This window comes from Carcharhinus amblyrhynchos, chromosome 6 (assembly GCF_965287045.1).
Source record: "Carcharhinus amblyrhynchos chromosome 6, sCarAmb.v2.hapA, whole genome shotgun sequence".
Classification (NCBI taxonomy): domain Eukaryota; kingdom Metazoa; phylum Chordata; class Chondrichthyes; order Carcharhiniformes; family Carcharhinidae; genus Carcharhinus; species Carcharhinus amblyrhynchos.
In genome coordinates, this window is record NC_137329.1 from 113,285,985 (window position 1) to 113,310,910 (window position 24,926).

The 24,926-nt window shown below is 41.0% G+C and overlaps 1 protein-coding gene across 3 annotated transcripts; it reads right to left on the bottom strand.

Annotated features, from left to right (window-relative positions):
- On the bottom strand, positions 1-24,020 carry mdm2 (MDM2 proto-oncogene). Of its 3 annotated transcripts, none has more exons than XR_013886846.1 (11): positions 23,034-23,391; positions 22,834-22,908; positions 19,788-19,921; positions 18,021-18,073; positions 12,839-12,903; positions 12,405-12,495; positions 10,989-11,149; positions 7,124-7,252; positions 6,964-7,047; positions 1,876-6,509; positions 1-1,146 (listed from the first exon to the last, which is right to left on the bottom strand). XR_013886846.1 is itself a non-coding variant. In XM_080191234.1 (11 exons), the coding sequence occupies exons 2-11, from the start codon at positions 23,106-23,108 to the stop codon at positions 5,991-5,993; spliced, it is 1,386 nt and encodes a 461-aa protein (XP_080047360.1). In that variant the 5' UTR covers positions 23,109-23,151; positions 23,774-24,020; the 3' UTR covers positions 1-5,990. The 3 variants fall into 3 exon arrangements, 2 of the variants coding, with proteins under 2 accessions (XP_080047360.1, XP_080047361.1); XM_080191234.1 differs by adding an exon at positions 23,774-24,020 and having other exon boundaries at positions 1-6,509; positions 23,034-23,151; XM_080191235.1 differs by adding an exon at positions 23,944-24,008 and having other exon boundaries at positions 1-6,509; positions 23,034-23,151.
- Between the last annotated feature and the right edge of the window lie 906 nt (positions 24,021-24,926).

The window sequence follows — 24,926 nt, forward strand, 5'->3', positions numbered from 1 at the left end:
TACAATTCTGTTTAAATACAGGGTACAGTGGTGTTAAACATAACGGCACAGCTTAGATGCTTCAAAAGCACTCTTGTGAAGTACATCAATAACCCATAAATTAAAAAATACTGTGAAAATCAGAAATAAAAGCAGAAAATGCTGAATAAATAAAGAAGATTTGGCAGCTTCAGTGGAGATAAACAAAGTTAACATTTGATCAGAACATAGGAATTAGGAGCAGAGGTAGTCAAATTCAGTCCTTTCCGCCATTCAAAGAGCACAAAGAAAACTACAGTGCAGGAACAGACCCCTTTGGCCCTCCAAGCCTGCACCGACCATGCTACCCGACTTAACTAAAACCACCTTCCTTCTGGGGACCACATCCCTCTATTCCCATCCTATTCGTGTATTTGACAAGGCGCCCCTTAAAAGTTGCTATCGTATCTGCTTCGACTACCTCTCCCAGCAGCGAGTTCCAGGCACCTACCACCCTGTGTAAAAAATCTACCCCGTACATCTCCTTTAAACTTTGCCCCTTGCATCTTAAACCTGTGCCCCCTAGTAGTTGACTCTTCCATCCTGGGAAAAGGCTTGACTATCCACGCCATGTCCATTCAATCAGATCATGGTTGATCTCCCCCTCGTCTCAAATCCACGCCCAGCTGCTCCCCATTTCTCCTCATCTCTTTTCTTAAAAGGAACATATTTCACTAGGATACTGTGGTCACAGGTCTTTGTATTATCTAAAGTTGAACTGAATACTTAGCCTCTGAAAAAAAAACCCCTACAACAGGTAACTCTAGAAGCTGTAGTAGCTGTCTATTTGACTTACAGGCACTTCAGAGATCATCAGGACAACTTTGTAGTCTTCACCTTGGAATGGTTTAGAAATAATTCACAGAACATTTGCTGAACTTTATTGCATGTGACACTAGTTTTGTCTCTCTTTCACCATCAGTCTTTGGGAAGCTAGGAAAAGAGATTTATTAACTGAACTCAAATTCCACTAGCTGCTGATGAGTGACTGTTCCATTTGTTTGATCTCAAATCCCTTTTGCCCTCCTCAACCACAAATCTAATCTATCCCACCTGTCTTGACCAAGCATTGCCTTCTTGATTGCCATTAAAGCAGAGATGAACAGAGCACTCTCCATTCCATGTCACCTGTTATCCTCAATTACATCAATTAAGTCCCTGTTTGTTACCCATTTAAATTTTGATCATAGATTGGCTGGTATAGGGTGGGATTTTCCACCCCTTTCCTCCCCAGATGTATAATATAAATCTTTATACTGTACTCACTGGTCAAAATGTTCTTTCCTTCATAGTGGGAAGAGCAAATACAGACAGGGTGACTACTTTGTGGAACATCTTCATTCAGTACACAGGCAATGCATGCCAAACCTGAACAACTCGCTGTGTGAAAAAGTTTTTCCACATGTCGCTTTTGTTTATTTTGCTGATCGCATTAGAAATTTATGTCCTCACCTCTTGATCCTTTCACGAGTGGGAAGTTTCTCCCTCTGTCCAGATTTTGAAAATGGAATTACAAGCATAAATTCCTTACAGTTTCAATCCTCAGAACATCAAGAATTACCATCCCAATGTTTGCGACTTCAAGGTTGGATGAGAATTACTTTGCCCATTTTCCATCAGCTCAAATGATGAGGGCTAGACTTCCATTTGTATTGCTGATAGTGGAAGAAAATACTTGAAGTATATAAGTGATGATGTAGTGCAGCTAAAAACAAGGAAGATTTCTTCACTCTGGCTTGGTATCAGAAAATTTTATCAAGGTCTATCAGATAAAAGGATTAAGAATTCAACTAATTTTTAGAATCTGTAATATCTATGGAGTTTTAAAAAAATTAATTCCTGGGATGTGGGCGTCACTGGCTGGCCAGTATTTATTGCCCATCTCTAGTTGCAAGGGCAGTTGAGAATCAACCATATTGCTCTGGCTCTGGAGTCACATGTAGACCAGATCAGGTAAGGATAGCAGATTTCCTTCCTTAAAAGCACACTAGTGAATGAAATAGGTTTTTCCCTGACAACTGATAATGGTTTCATGATCATCAGTAGATTAAGTTCCAGATATTTATTGAAATCAAATTCCACCATCTGCCATGGTGGGATTTGAACCTGGATCCCCAGAACATCAGCTGAGTTGCTGGATTAATAGTCCAGCAATAATACCAGTATACCACTGCCTCTCTAACCACAGTTTAAAACTTGTAGTAGGAGATTAACAGTAAAAGATAGTTGGGGAAACATATGTGAATAAATCAACTTTTTGTTGTTTTATGACAGAGCTTTTGTGTTGTGTTGAGCTGAAGCTGTCTTAATGCCCAAAATATAATTAGGCAGGTGTTTTTTCAAATCAGTTTGAAGGAATGACTAAAACAGTGAGTGTTTAGGATGACAGCTTATGTTAAATGGATGTGATATTATGATGGGAAGTGTTGATTAGTAGCTTTTGGTGTGGGCTTAACACACATTGACTACTTACGGGTTCTGTGTAGTTGGAAGGACATGTGCATTTGTTTGTGATGGAATGTAAACCTGGACTTTATGATCCATGAAGCAGGTGTCGTCACAAAAAGGTGTGTGATATATGAGACCGGGTGACATCAGCTGACTTGCATCCTATAGCCACTAGGAGCAGTGAATTTGGACCATCTCCAAAAAAAGATATGAGAGCATAGTTTTAAAACCCGGGGCTGTAATTTAGGACATGATTGTGTAACTTTGGGACCCCCTACCTCAGGAGGTCATTGAATATTTTTAAAAAAAGGTCAGGGGTAGAGTGATTCTGTTGCCTAACATGAATCTAAGGTTATCAAGGGTAAATTGGAATAGAGAACTGGAAACGCAAACAAAATCAACCATAATGAATGGAGCTGGCTTGGACAGGCTGAATGGCCTACTTCTGCTCTTAATTTGTATATATACAGCCTGACAATCCTCAATGCTGTTACTTCAATTTCCCTTCCTTTCTCTATTCTTAATCAGTTAAGCTTATTGGGTGAGAAGATGTACTTTGTTCACTAAGATTCCAGATGTCCTGTTGCCTTCACTGACTTGCACTTTCAACAATAATGCAAACAATTTAAAAAACAAAACGCATCGAAGTTAAGTCCATTAAGGCTCTCTCTAGCAATTTCTGGCTTAATTCAAATACTTAAGTAAAATAAATCAAGCAGTTCTTTTCTCCATCAAAATCAGTTTAAGCAATGCAACTACACAAATTTGAAAACTTAAAAACCTTATGAATATAATTGTTTTTATATTAAATATATTTTTATTGAATATAGCTCAGAAACTTAATACATGTTCTATCACACAGTGATGTTTTTATTCAAGTAAGCATTATGGCCATAACCACAAACCCTATTTTTGTTAAGAACTTCCATCACAAAGCTGCAATAGCAGTTACAAAGAAAACAACATGGTCAGAGAGAGAGAGAGAGAGAGAGCGCGCGCGAGCACGCAGTGGAGGGGGAAAGAGGTCAAAAAAGAGAGATAGTGAGGTACAGCACTCTGTTTACACTCTCCATATCATAACATTCCTTCATGTAAAAGTCTAAAATACTCAAAAGGCAAGATTTTCTTTTTAAGCTGTATTATATTGTTAAATACTTTTACCACCAGAATCACACCCTGCCTCCCCCCTCCAAAAAAAAACTCAGAGCCACCAATGAATACACTGGATTAGAAATACAGGCAGCCACTGTCTGGTCACAGGTAAATGTTTTGCTTGCTGGCCACCAGAACTACTTGGTTGCCTGGTAGGCACAACTCAGCCACAAGTGCCCGTATTACAAATTTCCCCCACCCAGCATTTCCATTTCTGTTGTTGATTGTGCAAAGTCCGTAGGAAATGGGAGATTCAGAACACTAGAAAACAGCACTGACAGAAATATATAGAACATATATAGAAACCCTACAGTGCAGAAAGAGGCCATTTGGCCCATTGAGTCTGCACCAACAACAATCCCATCCAAGCCCTATCCCTGTTTCCCTACAAATTTTACCCGCTAATCACACTAACCTACACATCTCAGAACACTAAGAGGCAATTTTAGCCTGGTCAACCTAATCTGCACATCTTTGGACTGTGGGAGGGAACTGGAGCACCTGGAGGAAACCCACGCAGACACAGGGAGAATGTGCAAACTCCATACAGACAGTACCTGAGTTGGGAATCGAACCCAGGTCCCTGGAGCTGTGAAGCAGCACTGCTAACCTTTTTTACAATATTCAAAACAACAGAAGTATTCACTTGTCAAGTTGCTCCACAATGTCCACATCTTATTGCTCAAACAGTCCCTATCAATGCAAATAAAGGCAGACATCATGTCCCTCTCTCCCAAGGCAGATGATGCTCTGACCACAGCATGCTCATCACAACCAAGAAACAAATTTCTCGTTAAATACTTCATAGGCATGAACCTGTGAATTCTTGAGCCGTCATTGAGCCTTTACATCTAAATCAATGACATTCAAACATTTTTGACAGGCTATGTAAATGCTTTTCGTCTACCATTAATAGTAGTTTGTAAGTTGTGGTACTTTGACAAGTGAACTCAATAAATCAACATTTACAGGTTGGCCTAAATGAGACAAAGTCACACAATGTTTTGTAGTGAAAGAAATTGTGCAATTGTGACTGAGCAATTCTGCATCAGAACAAATATGTTTCTACATGGCTACAGTTTGGGAGTTGGCGATACTTCAGTTTCTACCTCCCGGCCACCACCCACCCCTCTCCAAAACCTAACTTTCTCCCCAAGCCACAGACTGCTACTCGGATACTTTGCTCTCTGGCGCCTTGCCATTTTTCAATCAACAAGCTGAATAATAAGTTTTGGAAGATTATTTAAATCAGGAGCCAAGAGCAAGCTTGTTGTAAAATACACATTTGGATGTTGGGTAACATCAGAAATCACAACATTTTTAGCTTCTACTCTTGACCCTCATGAAAAATTGGCTATTTCAGTCAAAGCAGGCATAAAATCTTGATTCCCCTGTCACAGAATTGCACACTAACCTTACAAACATTTAGGAGCTTAAAGATATTACACATCTGGATTTCTCATAAATATTGTAATATATACAGTTTATGCAAGTGATTGGTCAATAGGCTACCCATGGTTTGCATCACAGAAGAATTGTATGAGCAAAACCAATCTAACTACATCAGCTTTGACAAGTTCCCATTTATAATAAAAACAGCTATTTGATTTAAATAAAATTATTTTGTGCAACAGTTGCTAAGAAATACAAACTTATTGGAGTAAAGGGCAGAAAAAAGTTATTTTTCAGGACACGACCCAGATTGCAGACAAAATTCCAAAACATGTTCTACAAATAGTGAGACAAACCATTAAGACAGTTCTTAAAAAGACTCCTCTGATACTCCTCAGCCACCCTTTGCTGTTTTGATACCAGACAATACCCACAGTAATGTTCAGTCATTCAACAAATCAGCAGTGAAAATAACTAGTCAATGTGCAAAAGTGATCCAAGACTCATCTACTTCCAACACACAGTCCTTCCAGCAAAAGCATGGTTCACATTCTTTGATTCTACCAATACCTCATTTTGTGGTGCACAATTACGAACATCTCTCTGGTTAAATTGTAGTGCAGTTTGGTGCTTTTTCTGACGAAGTCACCAGTACGTTTCATCCTATTGATGGATAAATCGTATTTTGCAGGAAGTTCTTATAATGACATTCAAGCACAAATTGGACAAGTTAATTCTGAAAATCGGTTTTAAAATCAAGTAGATGCCTTAATGCAAAGGACAATGTAGTTAGAGAATAATTGTCAACTCAAAAATGTACAACATTTTTGGATCATGTTAATGGCAAAATAAGTTACCATTATGATTGTAAAGCTATGTTTATATGGAGTACTACTTAAAATGGTAGTCATCCTAAATTGCCATTTTTGTAAATCCAACTTATGAAAATCTAAAACAAAATTAAATATAAATAAACACATTTAACTAAAGTAAGTCAACACAACTAGTTGAATTGGCTCTCTGCACAAAGGGCATGGTTTGTTTCTTTTTTTCAACTTCTTTGCACAGGTGTAACAAGCGAGAAGATGGCCAGTCCTACCATGAACAATACAACCATTCTTTGGCCGTGCCTGACATATAACACAAGCTTCTAGAGGTCCCATAGTGTTTAACTCGCCTTTCTCTCCCTTGTCTGCACTTTTATCAATTTCCTGACTGCAGCTGTTGAAGCTACCAGATGTAGAAGGTTGTGAGCACTCAGTTTCTTGCGACTCCGAATAATGAGAAGTCTCGCTGATCAAATCTGAGCAGCTTGATTCCTTTGACTCAAGTGGGGGCTTTTTGCAATCAGGAACATCAATACCATCATCCTGCTCTTTGTCAGACTGATGAATTTTAGGTTTATCCGGCAGCCAATCTTGACGGATAGACCAGCATCGATGACAGTGTCGCGGTAGTGGAGGATTCAGCTCTTCACAATTGGAACACTTCCAATAATCCTGCAAATGAATTTTATTGCTGTAAATCTATTGTTTGAAGTACAAATAAACAAAAGGTAATGGGTAGCATTACTTACTGAAACAATGCAGCAGACTAGATATTGCTATTTAGTTGGTGATCTCTGCTGAAGTGCAGAATGTAGGGAGGGAGATAAAAAATTAAGATAATTGGATTATTATCCTTCAACTTTTTGTAGATGACCTGCTGCCCAGATGGTTCAGTAACAAAGAAAGTTACTTAGTTTGGGCAGAAAACATTTAGCTTCCACTCAATGACAGCTGTGATCAGACTCAAATCAGTAACCTGTTAAGTCACTGTGCTGCCGCTGTAGCGGCTTTCTAAAAATCCGTTGGCAGGGATTATAGTGTGTGGATGTAGGAGGAAGAGTGTGACCAGTGTAGGGAAAACAATATTGCAATGACCAGCCAACCCAAACTCCAAAGACTAACTTACAGCTTCAGATATTTCTGGATCAATTTCTTCAATAAAGGTGTCCTCGTCACTGTCCGCAGCTTCAAAAATGGCAACTTCATAAATCTGCAAAAAAGTAACCTTTAATATCTTTTAAATCAAACTATTTAGAAAATGAAAGAATTTGTAGTTTGAAGCTTGCCTCTTCGTCACTTTGGTCTTGTGAATCCTCACTGAAATCACTGTAATTTTCAGAGTGTACGGATTCAACTTCAAACTCAACGCTGAATTTATCACTGGAGTCTTCACCTTCTGTACCGACATGAATATCCTAAACAGAAAAGCAGACAAATTAGATTCCACAGGAAAAGCAAAGACAAAACACACTAAATATTTGTATTCACAAAGCAGAGCATAATCTAGCTGTTTGAAAATAAATGCAGATAAATCTCAAACAATATTGAGTGCTTGACTATACTGTGTCGTGTTGCAATACCACCATGCTAAACTTGGCATCCATGAAGTGCTGTGGACCTAGTGGATAGGCATATGGATAACATTGGAATAGTTTAGGTTAGAGGGTCATTAGATCGGTTCCACTGGTCGGCGCAACATTGAGGGCCGAAGGGCCTGTACTGCGCTGTAACGTTCTATGTTCTAGTATGTCCCCAACCTACCATTACCATCAAGTCAGGGGATCAACCCTGATTCAATCAAATGTGCCAGGAGGGCATGCCAGGACTAGCAGCAGCAGACATACCTAAAAATGAGTGTTTGCCTGATAGAACATAGAAAAACTACAGCACAAACAGGCCCTTTGGCCCACAAGTTGCGCCGAACACATCTCTACCTACTAGGCTTACCTATAACCCTCTATCTTACCAAGTCCCATGTACTCATCCAAAAGTCTCTTGAGACCCTATCAAATCTGCCTCCTCCACCACCTCTGGCAGCCGATTCTACGCGTGTACCATCCTGAGTGAAAAACTTACCCCGACATCTCCTCTGTACCTACTCCCCAGCACCCTAAACCTGTGTCCTCTTGTGGCTGCCATTTCAGCCCTGGGAAAAAGTCTGAGAATCCAATCAATCAATATCTCTCAACATCTTATACACTTCTATCAAGTCACCTCTCATCCTTCGTCTCTCCAAGGAGAAAAGGCTGAGCTCTCTCAACCTATCTTCATAAGGCATGCCACCCAATCCAGGCAACATCCTTGTAAATCTCCTCTGCACCCCTTCAATGGCCTCCACATCCTGAGCGCAGTACTCCAAGTGGGGTCTGACCAGGGTCTTATACATCTGCAGCATTACCTCCCGACTCCTAAACTCAATTCCTTGACTGATGAAGGCCAGTACACCATACGCTCTCTTAACTTCAGCCTCTACCTGTGAAGCTGATTTGAGAGTCCTATGAACCTGGACCCCAAGATCCTTCTGATCTTCCACAATGCTAACAGTCTTACCCTTAACATTATATTCTTTCATCCCATTTGACCTGCCAAAATGAACCACCGCACACTTATCCGGGTTGAAGTCTATTTGCCACTTCTCCGCCCAGTCATGCATCCTATCTATGTCGAATTGCAACTTCTGACATCCCTCCAAACTATCTACAACACCTCCAACCTTTGTGTCATCGGCAAACTTACCAACCCATGCCTCCACTTCCTCATCCACGTTATTTATAAAAATCACAACAGCAAGGGTCCCAGAACAGATCCCTGGGGCACTCCACTGGTGACCGACCTCCACGCAGAAAGAGATCCATCTACAACCACTCTTTGCCTTCTGTGGGCAAGCCAGTTCTGGACCCACAAAGCAATGTCCCCTTGGATCCCATGCCTCCTCACTTTCTCAATAAGCCTTGTATGAGGGACCTTATCAAATGCCTTGCTGAAGTCCATATAAACTACATCTACTGCTCTTCCTTCGTCAATGTGTTTAGTCACATCTTCAAAAAAACTCAACCAGGCTCGTACGGCAAGATCCGCCTTTGACAAAGCCGTGCTGACTATTTTTGATCATACTATACTTCTCCAAATGTTCATAAATCCTGTCTCAGGATCCTCTCCATCAACTTACCAACCACTCAGGTTAGACTCACTGGTCGATAATTTCCTGGACTATCTCTATTCCCTTTCTTGAATAGGGGAAACCACATCCACAATCCTCCAGAACCTCTCCCGTCTCCACCGATGACGCAAAGATCATTGCCAGAGGCTCTGCAATCTCTTACCTCGCCTCCCACAGTAACCTGGGGTACATCCCATCCGGCCCCGATGAAGATACAACACAAGACTACTTGCATGCCAAAAACAGCAAAATCCATATGCAATATATAGAATCAAGTGATCCATACAGATGGATCACTTGACAGAAGATATAAGCTCTGCAGTCCTCTATATACAGCTGTGAATGGCAATGGGCAAATAAACAAGAAACGAGAGGATGCTCCACAAATAAGTCCATCTTAATGATGTGGAAGCCAAGCATATCAGTGAAAAAGGCAAAAGGCATTTACAAGCTTCAGCAAGATTTGTATGTAAATCACAAAAAGCCAGCATACAAGTTCAGCAGGTAATACAGTGGCAAAAGAAATGTTGGAATCATTTCAAAATAGGGAGGTCTTGCACAACTTCACACTGAACAGTTTTGGTCCCCTTGTCAAAAGGAAAGGTATACTGGCATACGAGGCAGTCCAGAGAATGTTCACCTGTTGATCCCAGGTATGAAGGGATTTTCTCATGAGGGGTTGCATAGGTTGGGCTTGTAATCATTACAGTTTAAAAGAATGAGAGGTGATGTTATTGACTCAGAGCATTCTCAGGGGGCTTGATGCTAATTGCTGAGAGGTTGCTTCCCCTTGGGAAGGTGTCTAGGGCTGAAGGGCATAATCTAAAAGTAAGCAGTCACCCATTTAAAACTGATACAAACAAGGAGGAATTCTGTCTCTCAGGTGGTAGTGAATCTGTAGAATTCTTCACTGCGAGGTTGGGTCATTGAGTATATTCAAGATTAAGACAGACTGATTTTTAATCAGTATGGGAATCAAGAGTTATGGGGATAATGCAAGAAATGGAATTGAGGATTATTATATCAGATCAATTATGATCTAATTGAATGGAGAAATAGACTCGATGGGCCAAATGGTTCCTTAGACAACATCTTGCAAACCCGAGACCTCTTCCCCGCCAAGCCACTCACCACATTGATTTGAAAATGTATCACCATTCTTTAACTGTCACTAGGCCAAAATCCTAAAAGCAATGTGGGTGTACCTACACAACATGGATAGCAGCAGTTCAAGAAGGCAGCTCACCACACCTTCTCAATGGCAATAAATGCTAGTGCGGTCAGCAATACCCACATCCCACAAAATTGTGTGTTTAGAAATCTCAAATATACTGTGCTATATTTCCACCAACATAGTTTGATTCCACCTGCCTTCAACATTTTTATTTTAAAAAGATTTACATGGCTTTTGTGAAGTTACTTTTTTTGTGAGAAAGGCAAATGATGTGAAGGCTCAAGAACTACACAAGTGCATCAAGTTCAAATACTACAGGGAGCAAAGATCTGTAAAAAAAAATGTTGACAGTGCTCAGTAATTGTTTGTGAGCCCAACTCTCAATTCACCAGATGAAGGGGTACCACTCTGAAAGTTCATGCTATCAAATAAACCTGTTGGACTTTAACCTGGTGTTGAGAGACTTCTTACTATGCCCACCCCATTCCAACGCTGGCATCTCCACATCAATGCTCAGCAAGGCTCTCTACATTTTTATCCTTCAAAACGTGTGCGCTTCAAAAGAAAGATCAGAACCATAACTTGCTGGTTCCTTTCATTAATGCAGACAATGTTTTGATAATCTTCAGTTTATGTTTCAGGTTTCCACTATCTGCAGTGTTTTGCTTTTTACTTGTGTATTCTTAGCAATTTAAGTACAGTATTAATTTTGTCACATAGCAAGAGAATCAAATAGATACTGCTTTCATACAGGAGAAAGCAATTTCATCTTAAAGATGATCCGATACATTAAATTTTTTTTTAATGCTTTACGTACCAGATGACTGGGAGAATCTGATGATTCGCTGTTTCCATGTTCACGACGCAATTTGCTTATTAAACACAAAGATAAATCATCCCAATGGAGGGAAATACTATCCGATCGACGTCGTTTTCGCCGTCTATTGTAAAATTGTTCGTCAGATGAAACATCATTATCTAAAATATAAATTTCACACATCAGTTTAAGTGCATCTACAGCAATAATCCAGTAGATGTGTCCACTGTGTGGAGCAATAATGACATAATATTCTTATGTGGACATTGGGTCCTTCCATATTAATCACGATTTATAAAAAGAAATGGTTTACAACTAGTTATAAGCTAGGTGGTGCCTGTCAAAGAAAGATCATCATAACAGGAACAATTAAGCAGGAAGTGACATAGATTGTCCACTAATCTGCACTGCTTATACTCGGAAGCAGCTGTACTGGGTGGATGACTTTACTTCGCATTACTGACTGCTGATCCCTTGAGAAACCTACCAAGACCAAAGTATTCATAGCAAGATGTAGCTCTGTATGCTTTGCCTTAGTTGCCATCTTCACCTTTAAGAGTACTTTGTTCAACAACTTTGACACAGATTGGGCATTGTTGGAGCACTATCTATGACACTATGCCTGAATATTGCTCTTTTCTGCACTAACTAATTTTTTGGGCTATATTTTATGGATTTCAAGAAGAAATGCAAACATGAGGAAAACACATCTTTGCCCTACTTTGAAAAACAAAGTGTATGTCATGTCAAAAAATCTGTCAGGAAAATCCAATAAATTGAATTGTAATACTTTTCTATTGGTAATATTCTGGTCATGTTTTAAACTGTTGGGGTATGAGAGAGACAAGGGATCGAGTGACAGATCTAAACTGTGGGCTTGATATGGTAATAAGCCAAGTAATACTTCAAAGAGATGTATACCTAAGGTAATTTAGTGCAGATGGTTATGGGACAGGAATAGCTTTGAATGGGTTGTTCTGATTCAAGAGGAGAAGATATGCAATGTGAAAGAAGGGTGTCATTGGTAAAGTATGGACTGAATGAGTACACTTTTCCTTTAAATTCTCAAAGCTAAAGCAGAGATTAAATTAATCAATTCTGTTAGAGAAACTGGGTAAGACACTGAAGAGATCAAAGAAAAGAACATATTTAAAAGGAGATAATGAAAACTACGAAGGGAGCTGTTCAGCAGACAGTAGGAATTGCTGATCATACTCCCAGCAAGCGGTGTGAACGAAACCAGATCTGAAAAGCCAACAGCTGTTGTTACAGAAGAGAGAATTAAAGGCATTGTGTGGTAAATGTTATTAAAAGTCCAACATCAGTACCATCGCGAGGTTGGCTAACACCATATAGAACAGTAATTCAAAAAGTCCACTGTTTCATCTCACGTACAGATAGCCACAATGTACTTACCAGAGTCACTGCAGTTGGATCTTCTACCTGCAGCAGGAGAATAGGAAATATTGCATGATGTACATGCATTCCCTTCATTTGGCATTACTGTCTAAAAAGTGGGAAACAATATTTATTAGTATAATACATGATAAAATAGTAGATTACCATGTTGAACTCTGTGGCAAGTTTTATCACTTAAGCTTAAATTAGAAATCACTGATGTATTTTAGAGGTTTACCAGGATAATTTAAACATAGTACACAGACAGACATCAGGTCTCATGAACTATGGTGGAATCAAGTCTTTACTTATTTTACTTCAGGATGAAAAGTTAATGCTAGTTTTCAAAACTTACAAATACATAAAAATTGCATTGGGACCAATACTGTATCAACAAAATACTGTTATTGGGAAATATGCCCACAGCTTTCAACAAATCAAGAAAATCTTACCACAAGACAATCTTCACCCCCAAGCTGGTTGGTAATCTTTCCAAGATTGAGATCATTTATAGAATCTACATCACACAGAAAAACTTCTCAACATGTGCTTGCAATTGTTAAAAGTAGAAGAATGCTTACTTAATACAAAAGGTATTTTTTTCCAAAATTAGAATTAGACCAGAATTTTCAAAGCAAGTGTAATCAGGGATCAATAGAAGTTTTCATAATATTAGCATGCTGCAGCACAAGGACATTATCATAATAATTAGAAGGGAAGCAAGTGACTTAAGGGGCCCAGGACAGAAACAAAGATTGGAGCACACATTTAAAGATAAATCGGAGATTGTTGAAGCTAGTGGACCTGTGAGTCTGCACATCAATGGATCCATAAAACCTGGTGTTGTCAGACTTTTTACTCCATAAAACAAGACAGGCATTGATGTGGGTCTCGCCAGTTAAAAAGGCTGAAACACTGGAAGTAATACTTTCCTAAACAAAAATGGGAAATTGGCTAGAATTGGAGTGAAATGAAAGACTTACTCTGAGCTCACCACATCACGAAGTAGTGAGTTATTAAAAACTAATTAGTTATAAATACATTGTTGCTATATAGGTAACCCTGGAAGGCATAGCAACAACATTCCAAAAACAATGAATCGTTTAATCTGTCTCTTAGTGTTGATTGAGGAATAGATGTTAATCAGAACATACGCAAAAAGCTTTCTGCTCTATAAAAAGGTGCCATCTTGCTATTCTAAGTCTACCTAAAATTGTTGTCACAATATGACAAAATTTTAACATCTAATGGTTGGCATCTAACAATGTTGTTTTTCAAAGCAGCATTGGAGAGTCCACAGGGATGAAATGCTCAAATTCTGGATTAAAGTTTGATGCAGAACCCTGTGATTTAGAATTGACTGTACCACCAAGGAATGCAAATTGAAATGAAATCAGAAGGATCTGCTTGCTCTTTGTAAAAGTGGCAACAGTACAATCAGGAAAAAGGTGGAATGGAAATTTTTCAGGAGTTTGATTTCCAGGTCCTGGAAAGGTAGGAAGACAGCAGCTGAGCATTTCCAATTAAATTGTGTTAATTACCTCTAACATTGGTATGCAGGAGGCACAAGTACATACAGCTGGGTACAGATATATTGATTCATAAAGTGATAGAGGCATTGACAAGAAATAGTAACATGGTTGGTACAACAGAATCAAAGTATACTGCCAGATTTGACAAAGAATGGAATATAAACCTTGCATGAATATTCATTACTTCGTTAAGGCATAAGGAAGGGAGAGTAGAGCGAATAGGAATTTATACTCTAATTTTGACCTCTTGAAGATTCTAGATTTTAAATGCTGCAATGTTGGCCACACCATCAGATGTCTGGGCCAAAGCTGTGAAATTTCTTATCCAAACCTTGTTACTTCTTTCTCCTCCTCATGACACTCCTTAAAACCATCTACCCTGTAATCTTCTGTAGCTTGAAAGTATTAACTTTGTTTTATAATACCCTATGAACCATCTTGATACTTTATTACATTTAAACCACTGTGAATATAATTTGTTGTTGCACTTTGAAACAGTGTCCCAAGTGAGTTATGTATAGTACTAAACAAGATCAGATTACAAAGTTCCAGCATAATCTGCAAGAGACAGATAGGAGATGCTGAAAAGGAGAGAGTACTTTGGTTGTTTTCAATGACAACAAAACATCAGTGCAAGCACGTGACAGGTGAAATGCATTCAGTTCTCCTTCAAAATCATGTTCTCAAGAACATGATAGAAGGACCAAAAGTGGGGCAGCACAGTGGTCAGCACTGCTGCCTCAGCACCAGGGACCCCAGCTTGGGTCACTGTGTGGAGTTTGCATACTCTCCCCATGTCTACGTAGGTTTCCTCCCAAAGTCCAAAGATGTGTGGGTTAGGTTAATTAGCCATGCTAAAATTGACCCTAAAATTTGAGCGTCAAGGGATTAGCATGAGTAAATATGAGGTGTGATGAGAATAGAGCCTGGGTGGGATTGTGATTGGTGCACTCGAAGGGCCGAATGACGTCCTACTGCACTGCAGGGATTCTATTTCACAAGGTTAAGGATTAACGGTTAGCAAAAAAAAGGGAACAAATGCAGCAAATAAGTGTGTTTTGGCCAGTCACATCAAATATCACTGGGTATTTCACAGGCCAAAGTCTCTCATAAGGACTTGCAATTAGTAGTTGGTAGTTAGCAAGCTTGGTACCTCACAATAGACTGAGTATTCAGATCATCAAGGTGCCTGTTACATTACAAGCTGTTCTGTGCCGAGCCTTTCACCAAACTAATGTTGAAAATCAGTTACATTACTGATAAAGCTCAGATGCAAATTGGTGTTGATTAGACGGTGAATTCAGAGAAATACACACATCTATGCATCAATGCCTCACACAACTAAAAGAGGCCATAACTAAGACTTTGCACATCAAATGATGATACCACAAAGGAGTAAAGAACATCTAGGCTGTGATCATTACTAAAGCCACATCTAAGCAGCACTAGATATGTGTGCTCTTTTTCAGTGAGAGGAGGTCTTTAAATGACCAATTGGGGACTACCTTCCTTTTAGGAAAGTGTCTCTTTTAGAACTGAAAAGATGCTGTTGATAAAGATTGGATTACAGTTAATATTATGTAGCCAACTTAGTAATTACATACGGTACAAGGGAAATGTGCAGCATTGCAATGCAGGATTGATAATGGATGAAACAACTTGCATCACAAACGGAATCTGGAGGAAGGGGTATAATCCCTGTAGGCTGGAGCTGTTCTTCCCCCAACTCTGCATCAGATATGTAAACCAATGTCATAACAGGTCGAGTGGTTCCACACTGACAAAAGTGGAAAATTACTAGTGCTCTAGCAAGTAATTTTTTTTTTTAAAAAGACAAACATGAACAGCACCATGTGCACATTTAGGCGTCCCCAAGTCTGTCAATCTGCATAAACTCTTGTGTAAACTGCAAACAGAAATTTTGTGCATTAGATTTCTCAGTAGCCTGATTTGGATATTGGAACAGTGGCTGGTCTCCAACCATTCTAGACATCCAATTAACCAAAACAACTGTGGCCATGGTTTGACAGGTATATAAATGCCAGGTAGGGGAGGCAGTGGCGTACTGGATGAATTATCCAGAGACTGAATCCAACCACAGCAGATGGCACCATGCTATTTCAAAAAACTGGCATTAAAAAGTTCAACAATGATCACAAAACCATTGTTGACAGTGTCATTAAAAACCCACTAGGATCACTAATCCTCTTTAGAAAAGAAAACCTGCTGTCCTTATCTGGTCTGGCCTACGTGAGATTCTGGACTACAGCAATGTGGTTAACTCTTAAATGCCCTCTGAAATGGCCAAACAAGTCATTCCGTTGTATCAAACTGCCACAAAGTCAATAAAAAAAGGAATAAAAAACTGGATAGTCCACCTGGCAGTTGTAACCAATTGAAGGAAACTTTGAATGAGGGACTTTCAATGTTCCTCACTATGACTGGCACAGTAGCACCACCAACTGGCCTCTAAACCACATAACTGCTGACTAGGTCTGTGGAAGGTGGTGAGAGAACCAACAAGGGGGAAAAAAAACATACTTGACCTCATTCTCACCATTGAGATCTTCTCAGATACTGAAGCAGTTGATGTCCAAATGCAGCAAGACATGAACAATATCCAGGCATTGGCTGACAAGTGGCAAGTAACATTCACATCACTCAACTACCATCTCCAACAAGAAAGGATCTAACCATTGCCCCATGATATTCAATGGCATTACCGATGTGCATCTCCCACTCTCAACATCCTAGGGGTTACCATTGATCAGATAATGAACTGGACTAGCCACATAGATACTGTGGCTATAAGAGCTGGTCAGAAGCTAGGAATCCTGCAGCGAGTAACTCACCTGAATGACTCCTGAAGCCTGTTCACCATGTACAGGGCACAAGTCAGTGTTATGGAATACTCTGCATTTGCCTGGATGAGTGCATTTCCAACACCGAAGAAGCTCAACATCATCCAGGACACAGCAGTCTGCTTGACTGACACCCCATTCATCAGTCATTCCATCTACCACCAGCAAATAGTGCAGCAGTGTATCCCTGCACAGATTCACTGCACCACTCAAGACTCCTTTAGGCAACACCTTCCAAACCCAAGACCTATCCAAAAATACAAGGGCAGCAGACATATGGGAACACCATCATCTGGAAGTTTCTCCTCAAGTCATTCACCATTCTGACTTGGAAATATATCAATGTTCCTTCTCTATGTCAAAATCCTGGAATGACCTTCATAACAGCACTGTGCACGTACCTACTCCACAGGGACAGCAACGGTTCAAAAGCAGCTTATCAGCACCATCACAAAGGCAATTAGGAATGGGTAGCAAATGTTGGCCTAGCCAATACCCACATACATCCCTTAAATGAATTTTTAAAAATCCCATTATTCAGCTAATCGAAACTTATGATAACCTTCAATCCCAACTCAAACCTAAATTCTTATCTCCCAGCTCTTTTAACCACTCTTGATTCTTAAGGCCATTCAGAATTAGCAAGAACTTGGCATTAGGAAAAGAAAAATCAGTAGTCTAGATTTCAATATCACCAGTAACAAGCACCTGCTAGGTGGTCAAACAAGTTGTTGAAGGCAGCTATGCACATCCTTCACAACATATCCTAGGTGCTAAAGATACAACTAGTGCACCTTCAAAAGAGATTTACTGAAAAGAATAACACTGAAGGCTTCACTGCTCATCCATTTTCTTACTGATCTTTCTGAACATCTAATGTCGCTCCCAGTCATAGATGGGAATAACGTAGACCCTAACCTACATAATTCAGAGAAGTGCAAACCATTTGCTCTACAGGATTGGTTACAGAACAGCAAGTAGACTGAATGTGCAGCTCCCTGGTGCCTCAATATGCAATGCAATCACAATAATTTTTGGCCTTAAAAGCACACATATACTCCAAGAAACAATAGGCCATGTTTAAGGTGGGATTAGTTAGAAAAAGTGTAATCCAGTGATGAACTTACATTTTATTCTGATGTCAATAAATATGTAGATATTTCCTCCTGAATTTCCCCTTAAATCAACATACTACATCAAGTGACTAATAAAGAAACATGAGTGCAATTGAAATGGCCTACCTTCTTCATGGTTCACAGATGTCAAATTCTTTGACAGCATGGCATACAACGTCCTATAAAATACAGGAGCACAGTTTATGCAGATTGTGTTAAGCCCCAAATTATACATTATATACAATAATTTATAAATTGGTTAACAAGCTGGTTGACCAACTTCAACTTTTCATAATGCTATTCTTAAGAGGCTGCTGTCTTCAAGTTATTATTGCAATAGACCACTCTGCATGCACCTACAAAAGAATGGCAGTGGTTTGTGAAATCAGCTCTCAACCACCTTCAAGGACAATATGAGATGGACAATAAATACTGGCTTTGCCAGCAAAGCTCACATTCCGAAGAACAAGTAAAAAAATTTATTGCTAGTACCAAATTTGGTTCTTGTCTGATGCGACTGTTCTAAGAGGGTTAATCTTCCCTGAAGGAGAGAATTCCTGATTTGGAAAAAAATTGACATAACAAATTTATGTATTTTTTAACCTACAGTGAACCAACTGAGCTGCAAAACAGTGGGAAGAACATCTATTGTACAAATTAGCAGCAGGAGTGGGTTGGGGTGAGAGGTGGGAGAGCGATGCCGCACGCCCCCTCCTCCTCCCACAACATCTTCATTTTAGCTTCTCTGCAATTTGGCCATTCACACTCTCTATTCTCTCCATGGACAGCCATTAGCAGTCTTTTCCACTGGTTTCTGCGGTTATGACTCGTCTTTCATTCCCTCACCCTGCAATACAAATACTTCCCATTTTCTATGCCTTTTAGCTTTGACAAAAGGGTCATCTCTTTTTTCTCCTTTCAGGTGCTAGACCTGAGATTTTCCAGCATTTTCTCTTTAATAATTAGTGCATTCTCTATGCAAACTACATTTTTATGATTGTGTTTTCGTATTTAAATACTGGTGTAGCAACAAAATCTTATTTAAGTATATCACTGCTTATGAAAGCTCCTTCATTTCGTATAATGAAGGGCAGGAGAAAAGCAGATATGAAACAGTTTAATAACTGCTGCTTTGATCACTTGTCTACTACTATGACTAATATGTTATTAGGATACCTTTAACATACTGACCAAACTTTAAAAAGTCAAACAAGAAACATTTCTAAAGAAGCAATGCATGCAATTGCTGCAGCATTAGATTTAAAATATAATTAATAATTGGGCATACAGTATCATAAAATTAAAAGGAACTGCTCCTTTATACTGTTAAATCATAGTTAATGCCCAAGTACCATTGACAGAGGCAACATAATGCAGACAGTAGATGGAAATTGTAAGCATTGCTCTAGCTAGAGAAAAAGGAGGTGGCCTTTTAACATTCTGCATGTCATTCAATACATCAAGGCTAACCTGTATGTCAACTTTACATATCTATATTTGAACATACGCATATCTAAAAAATCGTCAATCTCAGTCTTTATTTCAAATGACAACTCTGGTGGTGGCTTATTTTGCTTTTTGGGACAAGTGTGTAAGAACTCCATCATTTCTGCTATGTCCTTTGGAAACATGCTTGCTGATTTCATCTTCAAAGGCCTAGCTCAAATTTTTAAAATCTTGTCTCCTTTAGCAGCTCTGCACCTACATTATTGAATCTTTACAAGTTAAAGCACCTCATGACTGTTACTTCTACAAAATTTACTGTGCCTTCTAAGTTTGTCAATTGCAAATGTGCGTAACTTATTTAAACGTCAATGAACCTACAAAGTCTTTCAAACCTCTTGCACCATATTTGCAACACATTTTGAAATTTGTCTTCAAAATTTACTTTACCGTGGCTCTTTAATTGAAAAGCTTTGAACTCCAAACAAGTGACTCAGCAGATCATCGGAACAATGAACAATATGTTGCTGTTTTTCATCATACAACTGCTTAGCTATAATGTATTGTCCTAAATAATGCATTACCTGTCAACAAAAAAAAAAGTCAATTTTCAGTCCAAGACTTGAACACACTTGTAAATGGTAAATTACAGTAACTTCTTTAATAAGATGACTAAATTACAAAGAACATTTTTACAAGCAAAATAACATCTTGGACATTTCTCAGGGGTCTGTACTTCTTATGAGAGCCACAGCATGTTTCCACAGATTTTGCAACAGGATATCAGTGAACGTATGGGTCAAAAGCTGGCATGAGTTCTGGTTTGTGGGGCATTAGCACAAGTATTGGGGCAAGCGGAGGCTGTACTTTTGGGACGGTCTTCACCTGAACAGTTCTAAAACAAGTATTCGAGAGAGCCGCCATCCATCAAGGGAAGTAGAGTGGATTTTAAACTAAATAATGGGGGCAAGGGATCAAATTTAGGAAAACATGGTAAATCAAAGAGTAGAGACAATGCATGAGAGAAACCTGGTATTATGGGAAAAGGATAAACAGACCCTGACAGGAAAGAACAGAGCACAATTCCAAGAGTAAAATCAGGTGATAAGGCTAGAGGTTACAAAAATAATGAAAAGGACAAAACTAAAGGCTTGGTATCCAAATGCATGCAGCATTCAAAACAAAACAGATGCAAATAGTGCAATCTGATAGCCACTACAGAGAAATGGCTACAGAATGGCAAATTAGTACCCAAATATGGAATAGTATATATTTACCCCATCTGGGTTCATGTCGCACTATCTGTAACCCCCATGACTTGCCTGGGTTTGCTAAACCTCACTTGCTTTACTGTTCTGGAGACAATACACATCTCTTTAACCTGTGCTCAGTGCTCCTTCCACTCACGTTGTTGGCCACTTTAAGACTTGAATAGCAGGCGAGATGTAAAGATTCACATTCTAATAGGCTTGTACTCGTTAGAGTTTAGATGAATGAGGGGAGATCTCATTGAGACGTATAAGATGATGAATGGTTTGGATAGGATAGAGGTGGAGAGACTCTTCCTGCTCAGAAAGGACAGTAGGACTAGGGGGCACAGCCTCAAGATAAAGGGGGGGGGGGTGGTTTAGAACGGAGTTGAGGAAGAATTTCTTCACTCAAAGGGTGGTGAATCTCTGGAATTCTCTGCCCGTTGAAGTGGTGGAGGCTAAAGATTTTTAAGACGTGGGTTGATGGGTTTTTGATAAGAGAGGGGATTAAGGGTTATGGGGAGAGGGTGGGAATGTGGAACTGAGCCACGACAGATCAGCTATGATCTTATTGAATGGCGGGGCAGGCTCGAAGGGCCAGATGGCCTACTCCTGCTCCTATTTCTTATGTTCTTATGTTCTAATCAGTAATCTGTAAACTGTCTGTGCTGTTATATGCTCTGTCTGAAGCCAGTACTCTCCATTCACCTGACAAAGAGGCAAACCTTGAAAACTTGAGTTTACTATCAAATTGGTTGGACTTAAACCTGGTGTTGTCAGGCTTCTTACTGTGTTTCCTGATGAAAGCAGAGCAGAAGACTTGTTTAAAAGTGTTGTTTGGAAAAGCTGGTCTTGATTTCAGATCCAACCCACTACAGTGGTGTCATCAGCAAACTTGAAAATGAAGTCAGACTGGAATTTGGCCACAAAGTCAAATATTTAAGGAATACAGTAAGGAATTTCTTGTGAAGATCAGGATCATCCAACTTGAATGCCTAAGCCCTGAACTTCAGTAGGCAGTGATATCCCTGTTAGAGAAGGTTAGTTGGACTAATTTGGAATGGGTGGGTTTTCTTACGAAGAAAGGCTGGATAGGCTAAACTTGTATCCACTGCAGTTTGGAAGGGTAAGTGGCAACTTGATTGAAATCGAGAAGATCCTGAGGGGTGCTGACACGAGGAGAGGATGTTTCTTCTTATGGGAGAATCTAGCACCAGGAGACACTGTTTAAAAATAAGGTTTGCCTATTTAAAACAGATAAAGGAAAATTTTCTTGAGTGTAATGACTCATTGAACTCCTTTCCTCAATAGGTCATGGAAACAGAATCACTGAATATTTTTAAGGCAGAGATTATTGATAAGGAAGTGGGAGAAAGGTTATTGAGGGTAGATAGGAATTATGGAGTTGAGACTAAATCAGATCAGCCCTGATCTTAAAGAATGGCAGAGCAGATTCAAGGAGCCGAGTGGCCTACTCCTGCTCTCAATTTATACGTACCAATTACTGCAGCAAATAGTGAATGAACTAGGTTTTGCCTCCAGCCTCCCTTAACATCATAAAAACTGGTTATTTATCTCACTTGCTGTTTCTGGGACCAGGATGTACACTATGTATTTGTCTATAGAACAATGAACATATTTCCAAAGCAGCTAGTTGACTGTTGAACATTTTAGCATGTATGGAATTATAGAATCCCAATAATGCAGGAGGCAGCTATTCAACACATATATAGTCTGCACCAATCCTTACATAGACTTACTGTGTAACCCGCATATTTAATTGACTAATCCCTCTAACCTATATATCTTGGGATACTAGGGGGCAATTTAGCATGGCCAATCTCTCTGACCCGAACTTCTTTGGACTGTGGGAGGAAAGTGGAGCACCCAGGGGAAACCCATACAGACATGGAGAAAACCTGCAGACTCCACACAGACAGTCATCCAAGGCTGGAGTTATCCCTGGCACTGTGAGATAGCAGTGCTAACCACTGTGCTTCAGGAAATAATTTTGTCTAAAAAAGAACTCCTATGCTCTACTTCAAATTGTGCCACGGGAGATTTTACTTCCACCTGGGATTGGTTTAAAACTGGTTTGAGCTCAATCAAGATCTGATTCAGAGAATACTAGCCTTGAGCTGGCATTTGGCAAAGGCAACAATTGTACACGTAGAGTTAAGCAAATACAAGCAAAATAGCTGCCAACTGCAAAACATCTTACAGAATAAAACTAGCTGTTGACTGACCTCCTTTACTGTGAAAATTTCACTCTGTGCACCTGCAAAACGCAGCAGCTTAAGTAAGAGTGGCTTCGGTTTCACCTAGACCAATTTGCAGAAGGGAGAAAAAAAATGCAACATTTTCTTAAAACGGTTTAAAAACTAGAGGCATATTGTGAAAGTTTGTAGAGATAGCTACAGAATCCATAAATAATCATAAAACATACTTGACTTTCCTGATCTTCACTGAGTTCTTGTTGATCTTGTGAAGTGCTGAGGCAGCTTGCCCCGTTGGTTGCCATATTTCTAAAGTTCCCTTTAAGCAAAGATTGCTCCCTTGTACATCTGTCAAGCGGAGGAAGGAAAGACATCAATCAAATGGGCTTTAAAGCACAAGGCGAAGTTTGTTAACTGAACTCCACTACTGGGGGGTGGGGGGGCCCTTTTAAATGCAGTCTGCCGGCAGGAACTGTTCCTCTACAGAAACTGCAGAGACTGGGGAGGAAGGACAAGTCGGGGCGAATCCCCGGGCGGTGAGGTTTGATCGCTCTGACATGCCCGAGCATGACTCGGCCCACACCGGACGCTGAGTCAACCGGAGCTGAGGTTGTGCCCGGGCATGTCCCAGCGGGCAGCACCAAACAAGCCCAGAGTACAGGCCCGACTCCTACAGGAGGAGAGGGCGCCATACCACCGCCCGCACCCCCACTCTTCCCTCAGGCCGCCCCTCTGGGTTACATTTGAGGAAGGGGGCCTGCTAGCAAGAAGCGGCCCAGTCGGCACCGTCTCTCCTTCATCCTTCCCGCGGGGACGGATAGGCCCCTCATACACAAACCCGGCCTCGGCCTCCCCGATTTCGAAGGCTCCTCACACACAAGCCCGGCCTCAGCCTCCTGGCGGGGACGGAGGCTCCTCACAAACCCGGCCTAAATCGAGAAAACGCAGCCCTCCGGCCTCCAGCACCCACCATTATCGGCTGCCGCGGCACAAAGCGCCAAAGCGCCGACGCTCAGGCTGGGTTTCGCGCCCCGCTCCGGGTGTGCTTCACGTCAGCGACATTCCGGCCCGGGACACTCTCCGCTTTATCCACAGCTTCAGAGGCTGCGGTGGGCAGAATAGGAATGTAGGCCTGGTTACCCTGGAAACCGCCTAACGGCCTCGCGTTCTGCAGCCCAATTTAAACACCCGCCGCGTTCTAATTTAGAACCCGTCTGCGTTCCAATCCCCGTCTCGCGATAACTGTGGGGGCCGGCTCTGATGCACTTGATTTAGACCAGGAGAAGGGAGAACTGTAAGGGTTAATTGCCTCTGATCTTTCGGGTCGGTCTTTTGGGCGGGTCAAACAAGTAAACAAACTTAAATTACGTTCGGACAAAGAAAAAGGGGACAGCTCCCCAAAAGGAGGGGGAACGGCCCAAAACAGAAACAAAAGGTACAAAGGAAACTTAAAACACGTCAAATCAAAATGTGATTATCGGGGTCTATAAGGCACCTCAGCCCCTGCGGTGCCCAACGGGCACGGAAGGCCTCGACAGTGCCCGCGGACACAGCGTGCTCCCTCTCCAGGGACACCCAGCCGCAAACGTAGCCGCGGTAGAGGGGCAGGCAGTCGGGACGGACGGCCCCGTCGATCGCCCGCTGCCTGGACCTGCCGATGGCGCGTTTCGCCAGGCCCAGGAGCAGGTTCACGAGGAGGTCGGCGTCCCGACCCTCCCCTCTCCGCACCGGGTGTCCGTAGATCAGGAGCGTGGGACTGAAATGCAAACAGAACATCAATAAAAGGTTCTTCAGAAAATCAAAAAGGGAGTGCAATCTATAACACAAAACGTAGACGTGGTCCACGGACTCCACGAGGCCACAGAAAGAGCAGTCTCGGGAGCCTGTGAGCCAGTGAATCCTACTGTTGCACGGCACCGCCGCGTGCAGCACCCTCCACCCCAGGTCCCCGAGGTAATTGGGGGAGATCCCTCCGTAGAGGGACCTCCATCGGGGACCTCCGCCGCCCGGCGGCAACAAGGCCCGCCAAGGTGTGTCTGGGCGACGGGCGAGGCCGCGGTAGTGGAAGGTGTGCAGCAGCAGCCCGTACAGGAAACGCCTCCGCGCGCTGGAAAAGGGCGCGA